The following is a 19,747-nucleotide window of genomic DNA, read 5'->3' on the forward strand; positions in this document are numbered from 1 at the left end:
TGGCCTCCTTTATGTTGCACTTGATTTCATTTCCACATGCAGGCACACAGAAGTGCTCACACTGACACACAGTGTTTAAACGGTTCATTTCTTGTTTCCCTCTTCTTCTGCTGTTGCCTTCTGCTGACACCTAGTGGCTAAACATGAGTCTGCAACCACGTTCTGTGCTGAACACAGTATTGGGGTCACATTTTAAGATTTTAGGTCAGGGGAAAAAAGCCACAGTGAGAGTTTTGATATTTCTGTGTCTCTGACAGGCACGCCTGGCTCTGTGCAGCAGGCTTTCACATCAGGCAGTCAGTGTGTGCGTTTTTAATGCGGACAGATTTTAACGAAGTTGGCTGAAGTTGCGTAACAGCATGGTTATTGCACCGAGGAAATTTTGTTATCATATGACATTGTTATGTAATGATGTGAGTAATTGCCCGCTGGTCACCAGGGTCAATATGTGCATCGAACTCATTCATAGCATTTACACTTATTACTCTTTTATCCTGTTTTGTTTTTTGTTTTTAAACCCATCTTCGCAGTTAACTGTTCATTGTAAATAGAACAGCACACATTATTTGATTGTAGACTCAAAGAGTCTCAAATTAATTTTTTAATTTTTTTTGGAGATTATTTATTTGGAGAAATTTGACAACAGAAGCAATTGAAATATGATTTTCTTTTCTTTTCTTTTTCTTTTAAAAAAAAATTGCGTCATTTTCCTGCATCTCTTTTGCTCCTCCAGGCAGCTTCAGGAGGCACAGAGACAGAAGGAGATGGAGAGGGAGCGCCAGGAGCGAGAACGTCAGGAGAGAGAGCGTCAGGAGCGGGAGCGCCAAGAGAGGGAGCGCCTGGAGCGAGAGATGCTGGAGCGTCAGGAGCGCGAACGTCAGGAACGGGAGCGTCAGGAGAGGGAGGCGCAGGCAGAGAAAGAGCGACTGGAGCGGGAGCAGCAGGAGCGTGCCGAGCGTGAACTGATGGAAAGGGAGAAAGCAGAGAGAGAGCGGCTGGAGAAGGAGCAGCAGGAGCAGTTGGACAGAGAGCAGCAGGACTGGGAGAGAGGGAGACGCATCTCCAACGCTGGTGAGTAATCCACTTTGTGTTTTCTGCTGCTGCACACACTTGTTTCATTTTACTAATGTTACTACTACAATATTACTAATGTGACTGTTTTCTGTCCAAAGGAGCAGTTTGTTTCAGGTAGGGCTGCTCGATTATGGCAAAAAATGATAATCACGATTATTTTCACTGAAATTGAGATCTCGATTATTTGACCATATTCATTTAACAATAACAATGTATTGAATAATGGCTTTAAAGATTGTCAAAAAATAATATAAAATAGTGTGCAAATACTGATTACAGTGCAAATGTTTGCAATATAAAAAACAAATGAAAAATGTAAACATCTATGTTTAGTGAACTTCAAAGTACTGCACAATATTTGATCCACGTCTGACTCCGCGAACCCATAATGTTTCCACCAATGTTCCCTCTAATTTTTCATGTGTCTGAGCGAACACACAAACTCCCTGAGCGATCCCTTGGACCACTGTGAGCGACATCAGACGTGTGCACTGTGGTCACGCCAGCATCTAATCCATCCAAGTTACATGGTTTATTAAAATAATCAAATTACAGCATTTACATTTATGTTAGACTACTTTTAATTAACTGCTTTAGCCCACTTACAATGAAAATTTAAAAAATCTTGTTCATGACCTGTGTAGTATGTTAACACTATTGGAAGTAAAAATAACTTGAACTCCAATTTTGAAAACACAACTTTCTTTCTTTTCTTTTTTTTTTTCCATAAAGCTCTGACTTGTATTATGAGTATGAGTCTGTGGTCTGGGAGAGAGTCTTCTAACTCTGTCTGCCAAATACAGTATATAATGACCAATGCTGGGCAATTAATTATATAGTTACTACTTCAAAAAAGTAACTCAGTTTGGCAAACAACAAAGTTTTTTGCAGCTATTTATTTTTTTTAATGCAGCCAAGGCGTTTTTAAATAAACATTTCAAACTATTTACAGAACAATCAGCTGTTCTGCATCAAATCTGATGCCACACAAATTATTTGTGCCACTCCAAAAAATAATTTCTGTCCACTATGAGATAAAGGAGAACAACAGCCTGATACCTGCAGGCCTGACAACAGGAGATGTATCACTCCTGTAACACCTGTAACATTCAGCAGTCGCCTCATTGTTCTGACACACCAACAAAACTATTGACTACACTACACACTAACTACACAAGATTTGTGCTAAACGTCTCAAATCTCTCACATCTCAGAACACCGCCGTCACTCCTAAAACTTCCCCCCGTTTCTTAACAACTAGATGCCACGTTGCAATATAATTTTTTGATTGGTCGACACGGTACTTTTTTCGACCAATAGGAAAGGGTGGGGGGTTTTTTGGTTTTGTTTTTGCTCACAGGCGGAGACTGCTTTCGAGCGTTTTCCTTATAAAACGCCGTTTTTACCGTTTCTTCCCGCAGTAAATATAAATAACGATAGTATTCAGGAAGAAAACCAAACATTGCATATATTTTTATCATAACTCTGGTTTTACGTGGCCTATCAACACAATTTAAAAACTGGTATAAAGTCCACACTTTTTCCGTCAATTGTTCCGTCTGTCCTGCTCACATCTCCAATGGTTGTACACGTTGTCATTAATGTGGCTTCACTGCACATCAGCCACGCCGCTTTGCTAGCTAAAACACCGGTGTCGGCACATAAGGACGCTGTCATAGCCTGTCAACGACGTTGATTGGCTGCGTATATACGAATGTGAATCGCATTATTGGCTGGACTATAGGATAAGGTGGCATCGTTCTAATCCCATACAGGAGCAGCCAGTCACTTACTGATAACACTGCAAAACAGAATTGTTAAAGTTTTAATTTTAATTTCAATTCAGGTTAGACTTTTTTTGTGCGCAACGCAGATTTTCTGTGCGCAGAGACCGTGCCAGCAGTGCGCAATTACGCACGTGCGCAGCTTAGAGGGAACATTGGTTTCCACACCACTGAAGTCGTTTTACCTCTCTTTTCAACCTACGGCATTCTTTCTTCAGCAGCCATTATCCTCTCCTCTCCAAATAACTTCTGCTTAGCTTTCCGAGCTTCCCTCGGGTCCTCTTAATTGTTGTGACGCGTGTTCGGAACGCAGAGAGGTGCGCTCGATTTGCCACACGGAGCAGCGCGAGAGTAAAGCACGAGGGAGGTGCTAATAATCGGCTCAGTCATTTTTAATGATCGTTGAAAACCCAGATCGTAATCTAGATTAAAATTCGATTAATTGAGCAGCCCTAGTTTCAGGCTCACAGTAAATATAGAATAATCGATGACAAACGTCATCTTTTAGTAAGCTCTCCAAAGTACATTTTAAAATGGTCATTTTTGTTATTTGAACATTTAGTGAAGTTTTTGTGTCAGTTTCATACAGTGTCATTATTGTGTCAATATTTAACAATTTATTATACGCGTGGTGGTTTTCAGTTGGTATAAAACAAAATTCACTAAAAATGGTACATGATCTGAATGATGATGTGATATTTAGACTTGTTATACTTTAACCACAATGCATATTTTTGTTTAGGTTTTTTTTTTTTTTTAATCCATCCATCCCAATTAAAAAAAAAACTCAGTTTTCCAGCAGCAAGCAGTGCCTACTTTTGCATTGCATTGTGGGTGAATCAAGTCCATTAGCAGTGCACTCAAACATCCAAGTCTTCTTTGCATTCATGGTGACTTTTTGAATGAGGCTTCATTAATATACTTCCATGGTGTGAACACACTGCACACTCTAAACCTGCTGAGGATGGGAGCGCAGTTTGGGAAATGGTGGTCCTGACATACACAAACACTTTATTTAGATCATCCGAAAAATACCTGCGTTTCCAGGTTATTGCTAAAAAGTTTTTGCTCATAGTTGACCTATTCTGCTCGTCTGAGCTCCATATTTTTAATCTTGGACTCCACTAGAGCAATTTTGTATGATTCACAGTTCAGTATACTCGTTCCACATCTACAGGTTCACTAGGGTTCGCTCAGGTCTGAGTGACGTAAATTTTGTCATCCACTAAGAGTGTGCATTACAACAGGTGGTGTCTCAGCTGTGTCTGTGTCCACAGCAGAGTATTATAAAACAGTAATCCCTTTTAACTCCTTTCTGTCCATTTAAGAGAGTCTCCTTCTGATTGGCAAACAAAATTTGAGCCATAGTTGGGAGGAGCTTCTGTGCTCACAGGAAGCATTGTGTGTTTGAGATGACCATGTTGGGATGCCTACTCGCATTGATGTCATAAAGCGTCAAGGCTAGAAACATCAGTCTGAAGCCTGAGCACTTGGCTCACAAGGAATTTGCACAAATATGCTGACCTCATTACTGGACCCTTTTGCTATGTTTAATATGAACATCCACTACTGGAACAGTACGCATATGACTGAAAGTAAGGAAAAGCAGAATTGGTCCATTTCTCAGAAGTAGCAGTTGACAAGTTTCCAGTAGAAACGCTCTGATGGTCCAAAACAGGTTACTAGATGCAGTACTTGAAATACAGGAAATGTATTGAAGAATGAAGAGAAGCGTTCTGTTTTAACATTTTCATCTAATCTCATTGGTGCTGAGTTACAGTAATCTCATCTGCCAGGCGCTGTGAACAGATTGCTGAGGCATCGGGAAGACAGAGTCCATCCACATGAATGCAACAGTTAGCGTGTTATGTTAGAAAGTGTGCTGCCAGCTCATACACAAATTAAAATTCTACAGATTATAAACTCTGAGACTTATCTTCATCAGCGAAGCAGGAAAATAATTTTGAACAAACACATCACCTCAGTCAAGCATAGAAAATGAGTGCAAATATTTGCAGTCAAGTGTAATTACTGCTTAAATTGAGCAGCAGGTAGGTAGACGCATGCTAGTGTTGTGTGTGTTCTAAACTGGAGCTGCTTGGTTGTTAGATAAGAATGAAATTTCCTATAATCCAACTCTGGGTCAGTGGGGAAGGCTGTGTTGGATGGCATGCTTCAGTGCCACGCTTGGCCAATTACCATATGCATGCATAAGCACACACACAGAGGCAAGCAGCGTTCAGTGGCCTGACTCAGAGCCTAAAAATACATCATCATGTAGAATGCTGGTGAAACCCTCCTGGGGTTGGATGTTTGTGTTGGTGTGTGTGTGTACGTGCATGTAAAAGCCCTACATGTCATGCAGAATAACACTAAGAAACAGGGTGCAGTGATTGCTGTTTACAAAATCTGAAGTACCACTGCAGTGACTGTGAGGAAGCTGCTAGGATGCTATCTCACAATCAAATCAGAATCTAACAAGAACTTGGGCTGATTATGCGATTGTAGCTGTAACTTGTGTGATTGCTGTGCTGTATGATTTTTCAAAATTCTTCTTTTTAGAAACAAGTTTGCCAATTTATGAGATGGTGGTAGAACCATATTTTTCCAGCAAAAAAGAGTTAGTTTCATGTAAGAAATCACCAGTTTAAAAAAAACATGTCCCAGTAAGAAATTAAATTAAACGTAATATAAAATCTATAGTATTTACAGTAACTCCCTATAAAATATAGTCATGTGAAAATGGGCTCACAGAACTTTTAGGCAGTGGACCTGGGTGTCTTGTGAGAGGCAATGACAGATTTAATTAGGTGTCCCTTCACGTTTTGAAAGATGAATTCTGTTTCAGTCGAGCCCTTCATCTCACAGTCACACCACTCCTTGCTCCAACTCTACATCCACATATACCTCTTTGCAGAATTAAAGATTCTGCAACCCTGACCCTGCTGAGACTTAGCAGTGTTGGGCTTCGTGGCTCTCCCCCTATTCGAACCTCTGCAGGAGGTAGATTTAAAACATCTGTTTGAAAACAATGTTGCTGCTAGCTTTAGCCTCATTTTTTTTGCTATATCTAGGGTTCAAGTTGCCAAGCAGCTGTTGAAAAGGTCAAGCAGAGATGGTGCTAATATGAACATCTAACATCTGCAATAAAAACGATCACTAAATTATCTTTTGTCAATATTCCCTTCCACAGTATTACTTTGAGGAAAAACCTAAAATCCACTCGCAAGACTTGGGAAAAAAGGTGTGGAATTGCAGCACGTGTAAAATGAAGTAGAGCAGAAGGTGATCTAAGGATTACACCATCCACACACATTGAAAACATATGGCAGGCACAGAGAATACCGTCTAGGCTATGCTAAGCACTAGAGGTGCAAAATCAAAGTAATTAGACAGGGCCGGACTAAGCTAAGATGCATAATGAACAAGAGAGGGAATTTAATGTGAATTCATTGCATACTGTTTATTTTAGACGTGAAGATATGCTTCTACACCCCAGTAAACCAATGAGGTGTGATCAAAAAGTTCAAAATATTTAAAAACATTTAAAAATCAAAAACCTTACTTGATTTAAATGTGTCTGATGTTCCATTCATAATAGGTTTTTTTTTATTGCTGCAATTTTTATATCGGTCTATAGTAGGCCCATTGAGTCCTGCCTTTTGCCTCTGCAAAGCTGGGATGTGTTTCGTTTTTCGTTTTTCTGGTGCTTGTTCTCTCAACAACATAAATGAATGTTGGTGAGAAAAAATAAACTAAGCATACTTGTGGTCTGGTTCTTCACCAAAATGTTATATTTTCTTAACTTTCCATAGTAAAAGAAGTAAAAGCGGCCTCAGGCTCAATTTGACTCTTGTTTTCTTTACATTTTAATATATTAAAACATAAGTTTTAAAAAAACATTGTATACCAATTACAATATGGGCATCCCATCTACTAGTAAAGACTGATTTGGACATATAAGCTATGCATCTGTATACTACAAACTGGAAGATCTCCAGGCCAAGGAATTGGGTACTGAATGTTGTCTTTCAAATGAGAAAGATGGGTCTGTTATTATGTATTGCAGGTATGATGATACTGCATACTCATTACAATCGTTAAACTATCAACAGCGCAGCCTGACTCTTCCTAAAATGTGCAAGGTGCATGTGTGAAAGCAGCTTTACAGATTGAAGTATCAGGATTTACAGAACTATCACACTGCTCCAAAGTACAATTATCCATATAACTTTCATCACCTCATCCCGGACAAGCCCCCAGTTTTAATCTTTAATCTTATTAATGTTGTTGTATTCATGCATGATTATTGCAATTACATTTGAGGAAATTTTCATTTTCTCATGTCTAGAATTAATTTATCTGGACCTGTTTGTGCTGCTGTTGAATAGTTTTTATGACATTGGTATGTTGGTCTATACTTTGATATCTCACATAACGAATCCAGAGTGAGATGAGTGGTAAGCTGTCATTTGATGGTCGTCCCTCAGTATGTTCATTCTTTCCCTCTTCTTTCAGTGAGCAGAAGTCTGAAAGCTTTCTATCTCTTGCTGTGTCCTCAGTGCTAACACCTGTTCACTAACACAGTAGTATCACCTCAGCCTAAGAACATACACACAAGCTGGAGGAAAACTTTAGTTTAGCTCTGTGCTGGTTTTTCCTGCTTCATCTGCCCCCTTCTCTTTTTTCCTCCCTCCCTTCTTCCGTCTATCTTTCCTGACCTGCTGTCTTTCCCTTCTGTGTGCACGACGGCTGCTTCCTTCCTGCCTTCTTTCCTTCCTTCTGTCCGCTTCTGTCCTGTCTTGTCCTCAACCTCGGTTTTGTCCAATTCGCGCGTCCAGCTTTTGAAAGCACGCTGTGCACCCCCAAACCTCAGGAGTACGGCAGGACCCCCTCCACGCCCATATCTCCATCCACGCCCACTTACCCATCTCCTGGGACCCAGTCGCCATCCTCCACTACAACACCCCCAACACCCCCAACCCCCCCGCTCAGGCACTCGGCCTCCCGGTTTGCCACCTCACTCGGTTCTGCCTTCCATCCTGTCCTGCCTCACTACGCCACAGTTCCACGGCGACAGCAGGCATTTCCCCAAGCCCCACCGCCTGCCCCTGCTCCTGCCCCTGCTCCAACTCCTCCTCCACCCAAGTCTGTGGTGTGGTCAGCGTGCAATTTTACTCCATTGCCCCCCTCACCTCCAGTCATGATAAGCAGCCCCCCAGGGAAGGCCACCGGTCCAAGGCCACTGATCCCGATTGCCGCACCATCCCCTCTCACCCAAAAGCCTCCCTCACCATCCCCCAACGGGCCACCCATGTTTCCCGCACCTTCTCCTGTGACTATCCCACACGGCCACCCCCCCCTCAGCATTACCTGCCCAACACCACCTCCCCCACCTACTCCACCCCCTCTCCCCTCACCCATAGCTCCCCTCCGTCTTCCTCCTCCGTCTTGTCTCCCCCTCCTCATCCCAGGCTCCTGGTGTGCCCTCTCCCTCCACAGCGCCCCCTGCTGCTGCAGCTGCTGCTGCCACCTCTGCCTCTGCTGAACACCTCTCCCTCCCTGTGGGCCTGGGTCTGTCGGGGCCAGGGGAGCTGGACACAGCCGCAGGCTCAGAGCCCCAGTCGGCTCAGGGGGATTCCTCCTGTCAGCCCCAGCCCCAGGGTAAGGCCTCCAGTCTGGATTCTGCTCTCTCTTTCTCACTGCTTTTCTCCCCTCTGTCTTTCATTGCTTGCAACTCACACTCTAACAGGGGTTGGTTGTTACATTGTCACTGACCTGGCCACAACACAAAGTAAGTCCTGTGACACAGACCAATCTAAGAGTTTTCTTTAGAAAAATTGTGCCTTTCCTGGTTGCTGTAACTCAACTCAGTCTGGTTACAATTTCTAATATTAAAATATTCACTATGGTAACTTTTGTGGGATCTCAATGTGTAACAGCTATTGTTTTCCAACTTGTCTAGCTTCTTTGTCAGTCTCATAAAGCCTGTGTATGTCCTCGTGCTGGCTGGCTGTTCATTGGATATGAAATGTTTTGTCGTTCAGCATGGCATGTCTGTGTCTTTGACACACCTGCGTAAAACTCCTGCTTTCTTCATCTCTTGCCTGATTTGTTTTTCTTCATTCTCAGACAAGCTTCACACACATTTGACCTTTCACTCTCCATAATTTGATTTTTTACTTTGGGTCTAAAAGCCCATTTCTAAGCAGGCACAGCTGGAAGCTCACTCAAGACTTGATCAGTGGAACATTGACTGTGCTGTTCAAATTTTATCCACATGAACTTGTTCTGTAATATTAGGAATGCACCAAAGATTAAGAATGAAGCTAAAACTGTCATTGATTTAGAGGGTAATATCAAAAAGTCTAAAGAAAAGAAAAACTGGTGTCACTTTGAAATTTAACTGTTAGCGTCCTCTTAACTATGTTAGCTGTCCCACTAGTGATAGCCGTGCTCCCTCTGACACAAGGTGCAGTAAACACAGAACCTTTGATATACCTGATCTAATTTTTCTGAGACAGGCTCTGATTGGTGCACCTGTAAGGAATATGCTTAAAAGTAAAAATGGGCAAAGGAGCTGATTTGTTCTCAGAGTAAAGTAACAACAAATATTTCAGAGTTCATCACAGTGATTGGCCGAAAGAGGCTGGATTACTTGTATCATACCATAGGTTCCGCACAAACTATCCCACATGAAGCAAACATCTGTTTGTTTGAGGCTCATTTATGAATTAATGCTTCTTCCCAAGTTCCTTTTCACAATTGTCTTTTGGTTATTATGCATTGGTGTGTACATGCATGCTTGTATGTGTGTCATTGCACCAAAATGTTTGTTTAATTGAATGCTTAGTATGGTTTGCATGTCTTAGTTCTGTTTATTGGAATGTTAAATGGTCCATATTGGGTTTTCAGTAAACCATGAAAAGCAATTGTGATGTCTGACTTCCCCCTTTGGCACGCTGCCTTCCTTTAAACGCAAATCCACTCATTAATTCCACATTTTAATAAAACAAATTTGCTCTAGTATGATATGGCATGCCATCATACCTTTTATATGTTGTGTTGAATTTGAAAATTAAATCCACCTTTACGGCACAGCAGATTCAGTGGCAGTATGTGGCTGAACGAAGATTTATTTTGGCTGACACATTTAGTGCTGGCAGAGTTTGGCAGATAAAGCCGAGAGAGAATAATGAAAAGTAGGGACGCACTGGCAACAAATCCTGCAGTTTGGTTCCAGTAATGCTGTTCACATTAATAAGTGATCTGAAAACCTGTGGCTAACACGTAGCCAGCAGGGTCAAAATGAAATATGACAGCTAAATGTCAGCCACAGTTATACAAACATAAGTCAGTATCATGTTGAAGAAAATAGAGCTACTTTGCTTATTTGTTTTGTTTTTTTGTTTTTTTTTCCTCAAAAGTGAAATCTGTCATTGCTGGTGAGAAATCAGATCCTCTGAACATAGAATAAAACTTAGTGGGGTAGTTCAGTCTACATGGATTAATCCTAATACATTTTCAATACATTTTCTCATCATTTAACAGTCAACTTAACTATCCAGTGTCAGATTAAAGACAAAATGAAAATAGGGTTTTTCCTCCTGTTTTTTCGTGCCCTCCCCAAAGAGCTTTTGCCCTTCCCCCTTTCAAAAAACAAAAAGGAATTTGAAGTGCTTAAGCATAAAACAGAATCAACAGGAAAAGTAAGACTTCTGTTGAGGTAACACAGAATCATTGCTTTAGCAATATGGAATGTAATCATGCTATTTTGTATGGTCCCACCCCAGAGATCCATCTAACCGCTGGAGTGTGATCAGTTTCATCATCATCAACCTGCGGACGGCAACATTCTGCTGTCCGCAGGTTTATGTCTGGAATTGTTCTGAAAAATGTCTTTCTGTCTTCACCCATCCCCCACTGCTCCTTATTCCACCCCTCTCCCCAACAGACGTGGGACAGACTCCAGGGTTGACCACCCCACCCCTCCCCCACCTCCACCTCTGCCACCCGGCTCCACTGTGACCTCTGCGGCTGCTACCCCGGCCGTCACCCCCACGACCCCCGGCGGCCACCCTCCACCCCGCCACCTCCTCCACTCCCTCCGACACTGACTCCAGGCGGGACGCCACCTCCTCCACCGGGTCCCCCTCCCCCTCCCGGAGCCCCACCACCACCCCCAGCACCACCTCTTCCCACTGGACTGTTCTCTCCAGCAGAGGACCGCCCTCTCTCAGGCCTGGCTGCTGCCCTCGCTGGAGCCAAGTTGCGCAAAGTGCCAAGGGTGAGCGATGATTTGTTAATGGACCAATGGAACGCTCGACTAACACATCTTCATATGTGAACCATTTAGGATACAGTGTATAAGTATTAGGAAGGCAACTGGTTGCATATGCATACACTTAGTTCTGTCACCCCCAATCATCATACACGATCTCACAGTCACTAAAACATTATGCAAACACACCATATTCACGCATGATCTCTCTCTCTCTCGCACACACACACAGTCACCATCTGTCACATCTCATTAGGGCTCACAGGAGGATTTCATGTAATGCTCACTGTCTGCCAATGACTACATGGCTACTTATGGCTAAAATATGAATCGTACTTCTTCTTCAAAAAAAAAAGCTTTTCTGATATAAAATGAGTATTAAAAAACATTAATTCTTTTTCATTATACTATTTATTTCCCAAACACTGTAAATACCTTCTCTGTTTATGAAGAACACAAATGTGTTTTTGCTTGTGGCCCTTCAGAGTGATGATGCAGGGGCAGCTCTGGCAGCAGCCATGATGGGGGCCACAGGGGCTAAATCAGAGGCCAGAGGTAACGGGCCCCTTCCTGGAGGAGGAGGAGGGCTTATGGAGGAGATGAGCGCCCTATTGGCCAGGAGGTACACTCGCATGATATTATCATCCAAAACCAGATTTGTCTATTCACCATGCAAATTTTGTCCTAATTTCTGAAAATAGGCAATTAGTGGTTTTAAATTTGGAAATGAGACTTGATATCAGTCAGTGTTTAAGCCCTCCTCACTGTGCCTGGGCTTTTTACATCTTACAGGAGAAGAATTGCGGAGAAGGGCTCGTCACCTGAACCTGACCAGAGATCGGTAAGTAACATCAGAACCATCGTCTAAGCCCCTGTCATGCTGTACTCCTGTGTTTGACTGTGTTTCAAAATGTCATTATTGCTATCGTCAGACGATAGCTCCTCAGTGTGCTTTGGTTATTTCACAGTCATTTCACTCTTTGATCACTGAGTACTTTCAATATGAAAGTCTGTATGCCTTTAGAGGATGTCATGTTCTACATACCTGTCTGTTGCTATTGACATATGTCATAAAGTTTCTAGTACTTACCTAAATTGCAGAAAATAAACTGTTTTGAGTTGTGGTAATATTAATAAAGATATAAACCAGTCACTATTTAAATAGAATTCAACCATGTTAAGTGCTATCTGTTGAACATTTTCCATACTTTTTTCTATTCTTAGAGTATTATATTAATTACTTATACATGATTCTATGGAGAAAACAAAATCTAGCCTTTTAGGGGTTTTTTTGTTTGTTTGTTTCTTGTTTTGTTTTTTGTTTTGTTTTTTGTTTTTAAAGCTTTGGTCATGGTTCTGCAAAGCTTAATAAGGGCAGTGGAAGTAGGGAGGCCAATATGAATGTTTTGTACACAGGTATTTAAAGGCATTTAAGAGTTAACTTCTTGCTTATAATTACAAATCATCTAGTGCTTTCTACCTGCATATAGCAACAGCCACGTTCCATCTTTCCCAACTTGTGCCTCTAGATATGTGGTCATTTTTTAAGGGAGTGTTGTTTTGTCAGTTGACAACATTTAATTTCTGCACACTGGTATTTTGTCTTGATCTCAAAGGTTTTTGGTTTAATATAAAAGGAAGAATTCAGTTCAATTCAGTTTTATTTATACAGCACCAAATCACAACAACAGTTGCCTCAATGCGCTTTATATTGTAAGGTAGACCCTACAATAATACATACAGAGAAAAACCCAATAATCATATGACACCCTATGAGCAAGCACTTTGGCGACAGTGGGAAGGAAAAACTCCCTTTTAACAGGAAGACATCTCCAGCAGAGCCAGGCTCAGGGAGGGGCGGCTATCTGCCACGACTGGTTGGGGTAAGAGAAGGAAGATAGGATAAAGTTCTGAGTCTCTGTGTTGGTCTTACAGATGAAACTTGTTTAAAAGATGTCTGTGATTCTGTGTAGACACTCATCACAAGACCCGTTCTTGATCCTTGTGACTCATTAAACCCTGTTTCTGTGTGCCCAATAGGAGGAGGGTGAGATAAATACGACCCCTAAAGTGTCAGCTTGTAGCACACCAGGTGAGTGTTAAATGAAGACAACAGCATTAGCAGCTAACAAGCATCTTCCTGAAACTGGTGACAAGGTTTACAGCTAGCTTTAATCTAGTTAGGTTATAGACATACTGATCTTTATGTCGGTTCATGTTTGGTTTCAGTATTTCTTATATTTTGTTTTATGTTTACCAGACATGCCCAGGAAGCCATGGGAAAGAACAAACACCATGAATGGTAGCAAATCTCCAGTTATTGGAAGGTACAGTGTCTTCCTACGTCTCCATTTGAAGTGTTTGTTTATTACAAGTACATTTATGTTCTAAATTAAATTTTTGTTTATTAAGTTTACCCAGGATATGAATGCTGATCATTTCCTAACTGAATGGCAGTGTGACACAGCTAAACATGATTTCCTAGCGTCTAAAACTATACGAGGATATATTGAAGCATTAGCATCAACTAGCTTTAGCATGATGCACTGCTGGGGCCGTTTAGTGCTGGCTAACACCACTAAAGCTTATCCTGGCCTTTATGTGCAGATTCATAAGACCACCAGCGTGTGTGTGAGAATGAACGGGTGAGAATGTAATGGCATCCTTACCACACATTTTCACATACAGTAGTGACCCAAATAATAAAAATGGTGTACATCCATAACCAGATGAAGGTGTGTGGTGGACGAATTAGTCAACCTTTAACCATGCAAGACCATATTTTATGTATCAAAAAATATACTTCATCTATGTTAGCAGGCATGCTAGCATTAACTAATATTAGCCTGAACAACGACAGCTATGAATCAGATTCGATCCAAAAAAAGATCAAACTCAGAACTTTTCACCCAGAGGCGGTCCCACATGTTTCTGGGGGTTTTTTGTTTTGTTTTTTAAAAAATATACAGGGTGGGCCATTTATATGGATACACCGTAATAAAATGGGAATGGTTGGTGATATTAAAGTCCTGTTTGTGATATTAAAGTCTCTTCTCCCACTCTTCACACACTGATAGCAACACCGCAGGAGAAATGCCAGCACAGGCATCCAGTATCCGTAGTTTCAGGTGCTGCACATCTCGTATCTTCACACCATAGACAATTGCCTTCAGATGACTCCAAAGATAAAAGTCTAAGGGGTCAGATCGGGAGACCTTGGGGGCCATTCAACTGGCCCACGACGACCAATCCACTTTCCAGGAAACTGTTCATCTAGGAATACTCGGACCTGGCACCCATAATGTGGTGGTGCACCATCTTGCTGGAAAAACTCAGGGAACGTGCCAGCTTCAGTGCATAAAGAGGGAAACACATCATCATGTAGCAATTTCAAATATCCAGTGGCCTTGAGGTTTCCATTGATGAAGAATGGACCCACTATCGTTGTACCCCATATACCACACCAAACCATCACTTTTGTTGTTCCAACAGTCTTGGAGGGATCCATCCAATGTGGGTTAGTGTCAGACCAATAGCGGTGGTTTTGTTTGTTAACTTCACCATTCACATAAAAGTTTGCCTCATCACTGAACAAAATCTTCTGCGTGAACTGAGGGTCCTGTTCCAATTTTTGTTTTGCCCATTCTGCAAATTCTGTGCGCCGATCTGGGTCATCCTCGTTGAGATGCTGCAGTAGCTGGAGTTTGTAAGGGTGCCATTTGTGAGTCGCTAATATCCGCCGAAGGGATGTTCGACTAATGCCACTCTCCAGTTACATGCGGCGAGTGCTACGCTGTGGGCTCTTGCTGAATGAAGCTAGGACAGCCACTGATGTTTCTTCGTTAGTGACAGTTTTCTTGCGTCCACATTTTGGCAAATCCAACACTGAACCAGTTTCACCAAACTTAGCAAGCAGTTTGCTAACTGTAGCATGGGAGATGGGTGGTCTCGTAGGGTGTCTTGCATTGAAATCTGCTGCAATGACCCGGACTGCATTCACCAGATATCAACACAATTTCGGTCCGCTCCTCACGTGTTAACCTCTTCGACAGGTCAATGGCTATGAACAAAGAGAAACTTGTAAATAACTCATGAAAGAATAAAGTTACATTGAAACCAAGCACACCATTGTTTTTCTTGTGACATTACCAATAAGTTTGATGTGTCACATGGCCCTCTTCCTATTGAAAAAACAAAAGTTGTATTCAAGATGGCCGACTTCTAAATGGCCACCATGGTCACCACCCATCTTGAGGAGTTTGCCCCCTCACATATACTAATGTGCCACAAACAGGACTTTAATATCACCAACCATTCCCATTTTATTACGGTGTATCCATATAAATGGCCCACCCTGTACTTAATCACTGAATTATAGTACATTTTAATTTCCTTTCGACAGAAATGAGAAGCTGTTTCAGACTTTTTCCACAACAGCAGAAAGCAGTTGAAATGAGTGACATCACCACATGTAACATATAAGATATCATCTATATTGTATAAACAGTTTTGGGGCCCAGTATTGAACCTTGTGGAACTCCACAAGAGGCTTTAAGTAAACATGACCTATATCAGGATTTTACCAGGTATTTTCTTACATCTATACAACCACTTATTAATCTCCAAAAGTTGAATCTGTTCATCTGGACGTAGCGTTTTGTGGGAGAAACGTTTCGTCACTCATCCAAGTGACTTCTTCAGTCTCAGCTGACTGCAGGTTTCCCCAAACCTTATAAACAGTACATCTGCATAATGACTGAAACCAGCCCACTGAAGGAACAATGGGCTGTGAGGTCAGTTCCTTAATCATAATTATGCAAATTCCCATGACCATTGATCAACAATCACTGACCAAAACCCACTGATCAAAGAACACTGATCAATGGCCATGAGTACCATTCACAGAGAGTTGGGGAATGGCTGCAATCACAGGATTGTAAGATAGCGAAAGATCCCCAACTCTCTGTGAATGGTACTCATGGCCATTGATCAGTGTTCTTTGATCAGTGGGTTTTGGTCAGTGATTGTTGATCAATGGTCATGGGAATTTGCATAATTATGATTAAGGAACTGACCTCACAGCCCATTGTTCCTTCAGTGGGCTGGTTTCAGTCATTATGCAAATGTACTGTTTATAAGGTTTGGGGAAACCTGCAGTCAGCTGAGACTGAAGAAGTCACTTGGATGAGTGACGAAACGTTTCTCCCACAAAACGCTACGTCCAGATGAACAGATTCAACTTTTGGAGATTTACTTTCCTGGATGATTGAGAATGCATCAAGACGTTTTAAACCACTTATTAACAGAAACCTTCCCAATAGGCTGGCGTTTTGCAGTACATATATAGGTTTTACACTGTAATTTGTAAAGTCAGTGTTTCTGCTGCTCACACAGACGAGAGTCTCCGTGGAGAAATCCCATGGGAGCAGATTCCTCCAACAGGTAGAGAGAAAAAGCCTTGAAAAGTTTGAGAGAACCTTTTTTCTTCAAATCAAACTTCCTTTAAAGTTGAGGTTTGCTGTGACGATTTGGTTGGAGAGGAGTTCTTTCGAAGTGCTTGGATGTTTGAACTGAATCGTGTGCCGCCTTGTGTTCTTTACTACATTTATCAGGCTTGTAGGGGGCCGGGCCTGCTCGTCTGTTGTTTGATACGTGCCATTTGGTCCAGTGTGGTGTGTTCTAAATCAGTGTGTGTCTGGATGATGGGTTTCTAATATAATCTAGTCATTCTGTTTGCATGCTGTGTGCCTGCTGCACTCAGAACTTAATTTATTTTAAATGGGGAAATCCATATGTGTGCGTCACATACTGTACACCCACCCTATCATACAGACCAACACAAAAATGTGTGTCCACCCAGTGTAGAGTAGACTTGGCAGAGTATTATCTTTGAAGAGCCAGAACAGTTCCAGCAGGCTCTGCCAGATAAGAGTGTGTGTGTGTGTGTGTGTGTGTGTGTGTGTGTGTGTGTGTGTTCTTGTCTAGCTATCTTTGTGAGGACCGAAATCTGCATTCTACTATACTTGTGAGAACCAGCAGTCACTTGTGAGGACACACAACCCGGTCCTCACGTTTTTGAAGGCATTTAAAGCCATTTTTGAGGCTCAAAACGTGGTTTTAGTGTCAGGGTTACAATTAGGTTATGGTTAAGTTTAGGGTTAGGGTTAGGCATTCATTTTTAAGGGTTAGGGTAAGGGGCTAGGGAAACCATTATGTCAATGAGGGTCCTCACTAAGATAGCTGAGCGGGGTGGGGGGGCGTGTGTGTGTGTGTGTGTGTGTGTGTGTACACACACAAGAGAGAAGACCAGATGGGTGTTTTTGATTCCAGCTTAATAAAATTGGCTTTCATATGCAGCCCACAGAGAGCTGAGCTGAGCAGACTGTCACTTGTCAGACCCTGTAGTGTTGCACGCATTGGAGCTTTTTGTTGATCTGACCAGAAAAACGTTGACTTTTTACTGTAATCATAAATGGACTGGTTCTTATATAGCGCTACTCTGAGCACTCAAAGCACTTCATACAACTCATTCATTCATCCAATCGCACCCATTCACACAAGCACTTTTTCTAAGCTGTTAAGAGCAACATGGGGTTAGTATCTTGCCCATTTGGCAAGCACTGGGATCGAACCACCAACCTTCCAGTTAGTAGCTGACCTGCTCTACTACCTGAGCTACAGCCACCCCTGTACTACTTTTTATATTTTGTATTACTGTGCGATGGGCAGCATTTGGGCAGGTAAATCACAATATACACATACACCAAATCATACGCAAAACACTAATTTGTTTCCTTTAATATTTCTTTAATTATTGTGTAAATGTTGTATAATGTGTGCTCACTGATTTATCTTCCTCAGTCTGTTTCTTACCTCCACTATTTCTTTTGTTCTGAGACCAGCATGAAAAGGAACACAAACACACCACAAACTCAGTTTCCTGAATTTTTCCCAGTCCCAGAGCTACCTAATGACCTGCTGTTTAGGTCACTTCCTTTTCCTTCACTTCTCATTCCTGTCACGTGTCCTATCTTGAAAGTAACTGGCTGCTCTGAATGTTTTTTGTCCCTCACATGGTGTATGGGGCAATACCAGCCTTCTCTTGATTACTGGTATCCTCCTCCTTCCTTTAAGTGTGTGTGTGTGTGTGTGTGTGTGTGGGGGGGGGGGGGGTCCTCCTTAAAAACACAGGGGCAGTAGAGTGTATTTGCACTGTTAGGAATGTGGTCTGATCTCTGTCTAGACCAGGGGTCAGCAACCCGCGGCTCTTTAGTCCTTATAGTGCGGCTCCGCGTGGTTTGGGAAAATAAATTAGAAGTATTTAGCTGAAGTGCATTTTATTTGTGTTTACTTATTTTATTTTATTTTTTTTTTAAACTTGTAGTTCTATATTGGAAGATTGTTGTGATTTTGAAATATGAAAATAAAATTATATTTTATTATTTTTTTCATCGCTCAAAATAAGCGTCACACTCGGGGAAGCCGGTGTACCCGCCGAAACGCCGTGCATTTATCGAGACTTTCAACCCCAGATAGGCCAATTATGGATCTTCGGATCCACATTATGTCAGCAGCTGTTCTCAACCGTGAACTATGTTAAAAACAAACACCGCTCACGCCTCACAGATGACAGCTTACAGTCCTGCGTAAAGATGAAAGCCCCGATTTGCAGACGCTGTGAGCAGAGGTTCGGGACCAGAAGTCTCATTGTAAACATATCACGGCAGACCCGACAATGTTTGCATGGACATGCTTTTCAGCATCTCTTTATTGACCACTTTTCACATACGGTTGCTGTACGCATACAGCTGGTTGTAGCTTTTCAGCTCACAGCCCGACATATACCAACAACAGCAGAGAGAGCACAGACTTTAAGGTGGCGAGGCGTGATTGCTGGTGCCGCTCAGGTGTGTCTGACTCCCATTCAGCGGCACTGCAGACCACGCCCCGCCACACACATTAACAAGGTAAAATAGATATTTAGGCAGAATTTTGCAAATATCTATTTTTTTAGCGGCATAGTGCTTTTTTTCCAATTACTTTTTAAAAGGGTGGCAGCTCACAACAGTTTTTGTTTGCTACATGGATCATTTTAGTTCAGCTGGGTGTCTTTCCTTTTGTTATATTTCTTTAAGAGTTCAAAATGTGTTAATTACATAAATAAAATGTAATTTTCTCTGTAGCACTTCATGGATTTTATAAGCAACACACCTTAGTTGCTCTGTGGATTCTTTTAAAAAGCAGTTAAAAACTTTTCTGTTCAAACAAGCCTATTGTTGAACTACGTATTTTATATTCTTTACATTATTTACATTTGATCTTTTACATTGTGTATAATGTCTATTGATTGTATTGTTTATTTTAATATTTGTGTACAGCACTTTGTGACTGCCTGTCTGTGAAAAGCGCTTAATAAATAAACTTTACTTACTTACTTTAGTTGTTCACACAAAGCACAAAGGTAAAAAAACAATATATACAGTGTTATCTTCATTTTAAATGCCAAAAAGTATTTGCGGCTCCCAGTGTTTTCTTTTGCGTGGAAACTGGGTCCAAGTGGCTCTTTGGGTGTTAAAGGTTGCAGACCCCTGGTCTAGACAAACAGATT

At 41.7% G+C, this 19,747-nt stretch overlaps 1 protein-coding gene across 1 annotated transcript in view; it reads left to right on the top strand.

Annotated features, from left to right (window-relative positions):
- Nucleotides 1-19,747, top strand: part of enah (ENAH actin regulator) — a 109,296-nt gene that overhangs the window by 81,964 nt on the left and 7,585 nt on the right. Inside the window, 9 exon segments of the mRNA XM_019345712.2 lie at nucleotides 734-1,071; nucleotides 7,700-8,313; nucleotides 8,315-8,522; nucleotides 10,824-10,930; nucleotides 10,933-11,145; nucleotides 11,625-11,761; nucleotides 11,932-11,980; nucleotides 13,180-13,231; nucleotides 13,400-13,466. Of these exon segments, the coding sequence (XP_019201257.1) occupies nucleotides 734-1,071; nucleotides 7,700-8,313; nucleotides 8,315-8,522; nucleotides 10,824-10,930; nucleotides 10,933-11,145; nucleotides 11,625-11,761; nucleotides 11,932-11,980; nucleotides 13,180-13,231; nucleotides 13,400-13,466 (1,785 nt within the window).

The sequence above is a fragment of the Oreochromis niloticus genome, linkage group LG15 (assembly GCF_001858045.2).
Source record: "Oreochromis niloticus isolate F11D_XX linkage group LG15, O_niloticus_UMD_NMBU, whole genome shotgun sequence".
Lineage (NCBI taxonomy): Eukaryota > Metazoa > Chordata > Actinopteri > Cichliformes > Cichlidae > Oreochromis > Oreochromis niloticus.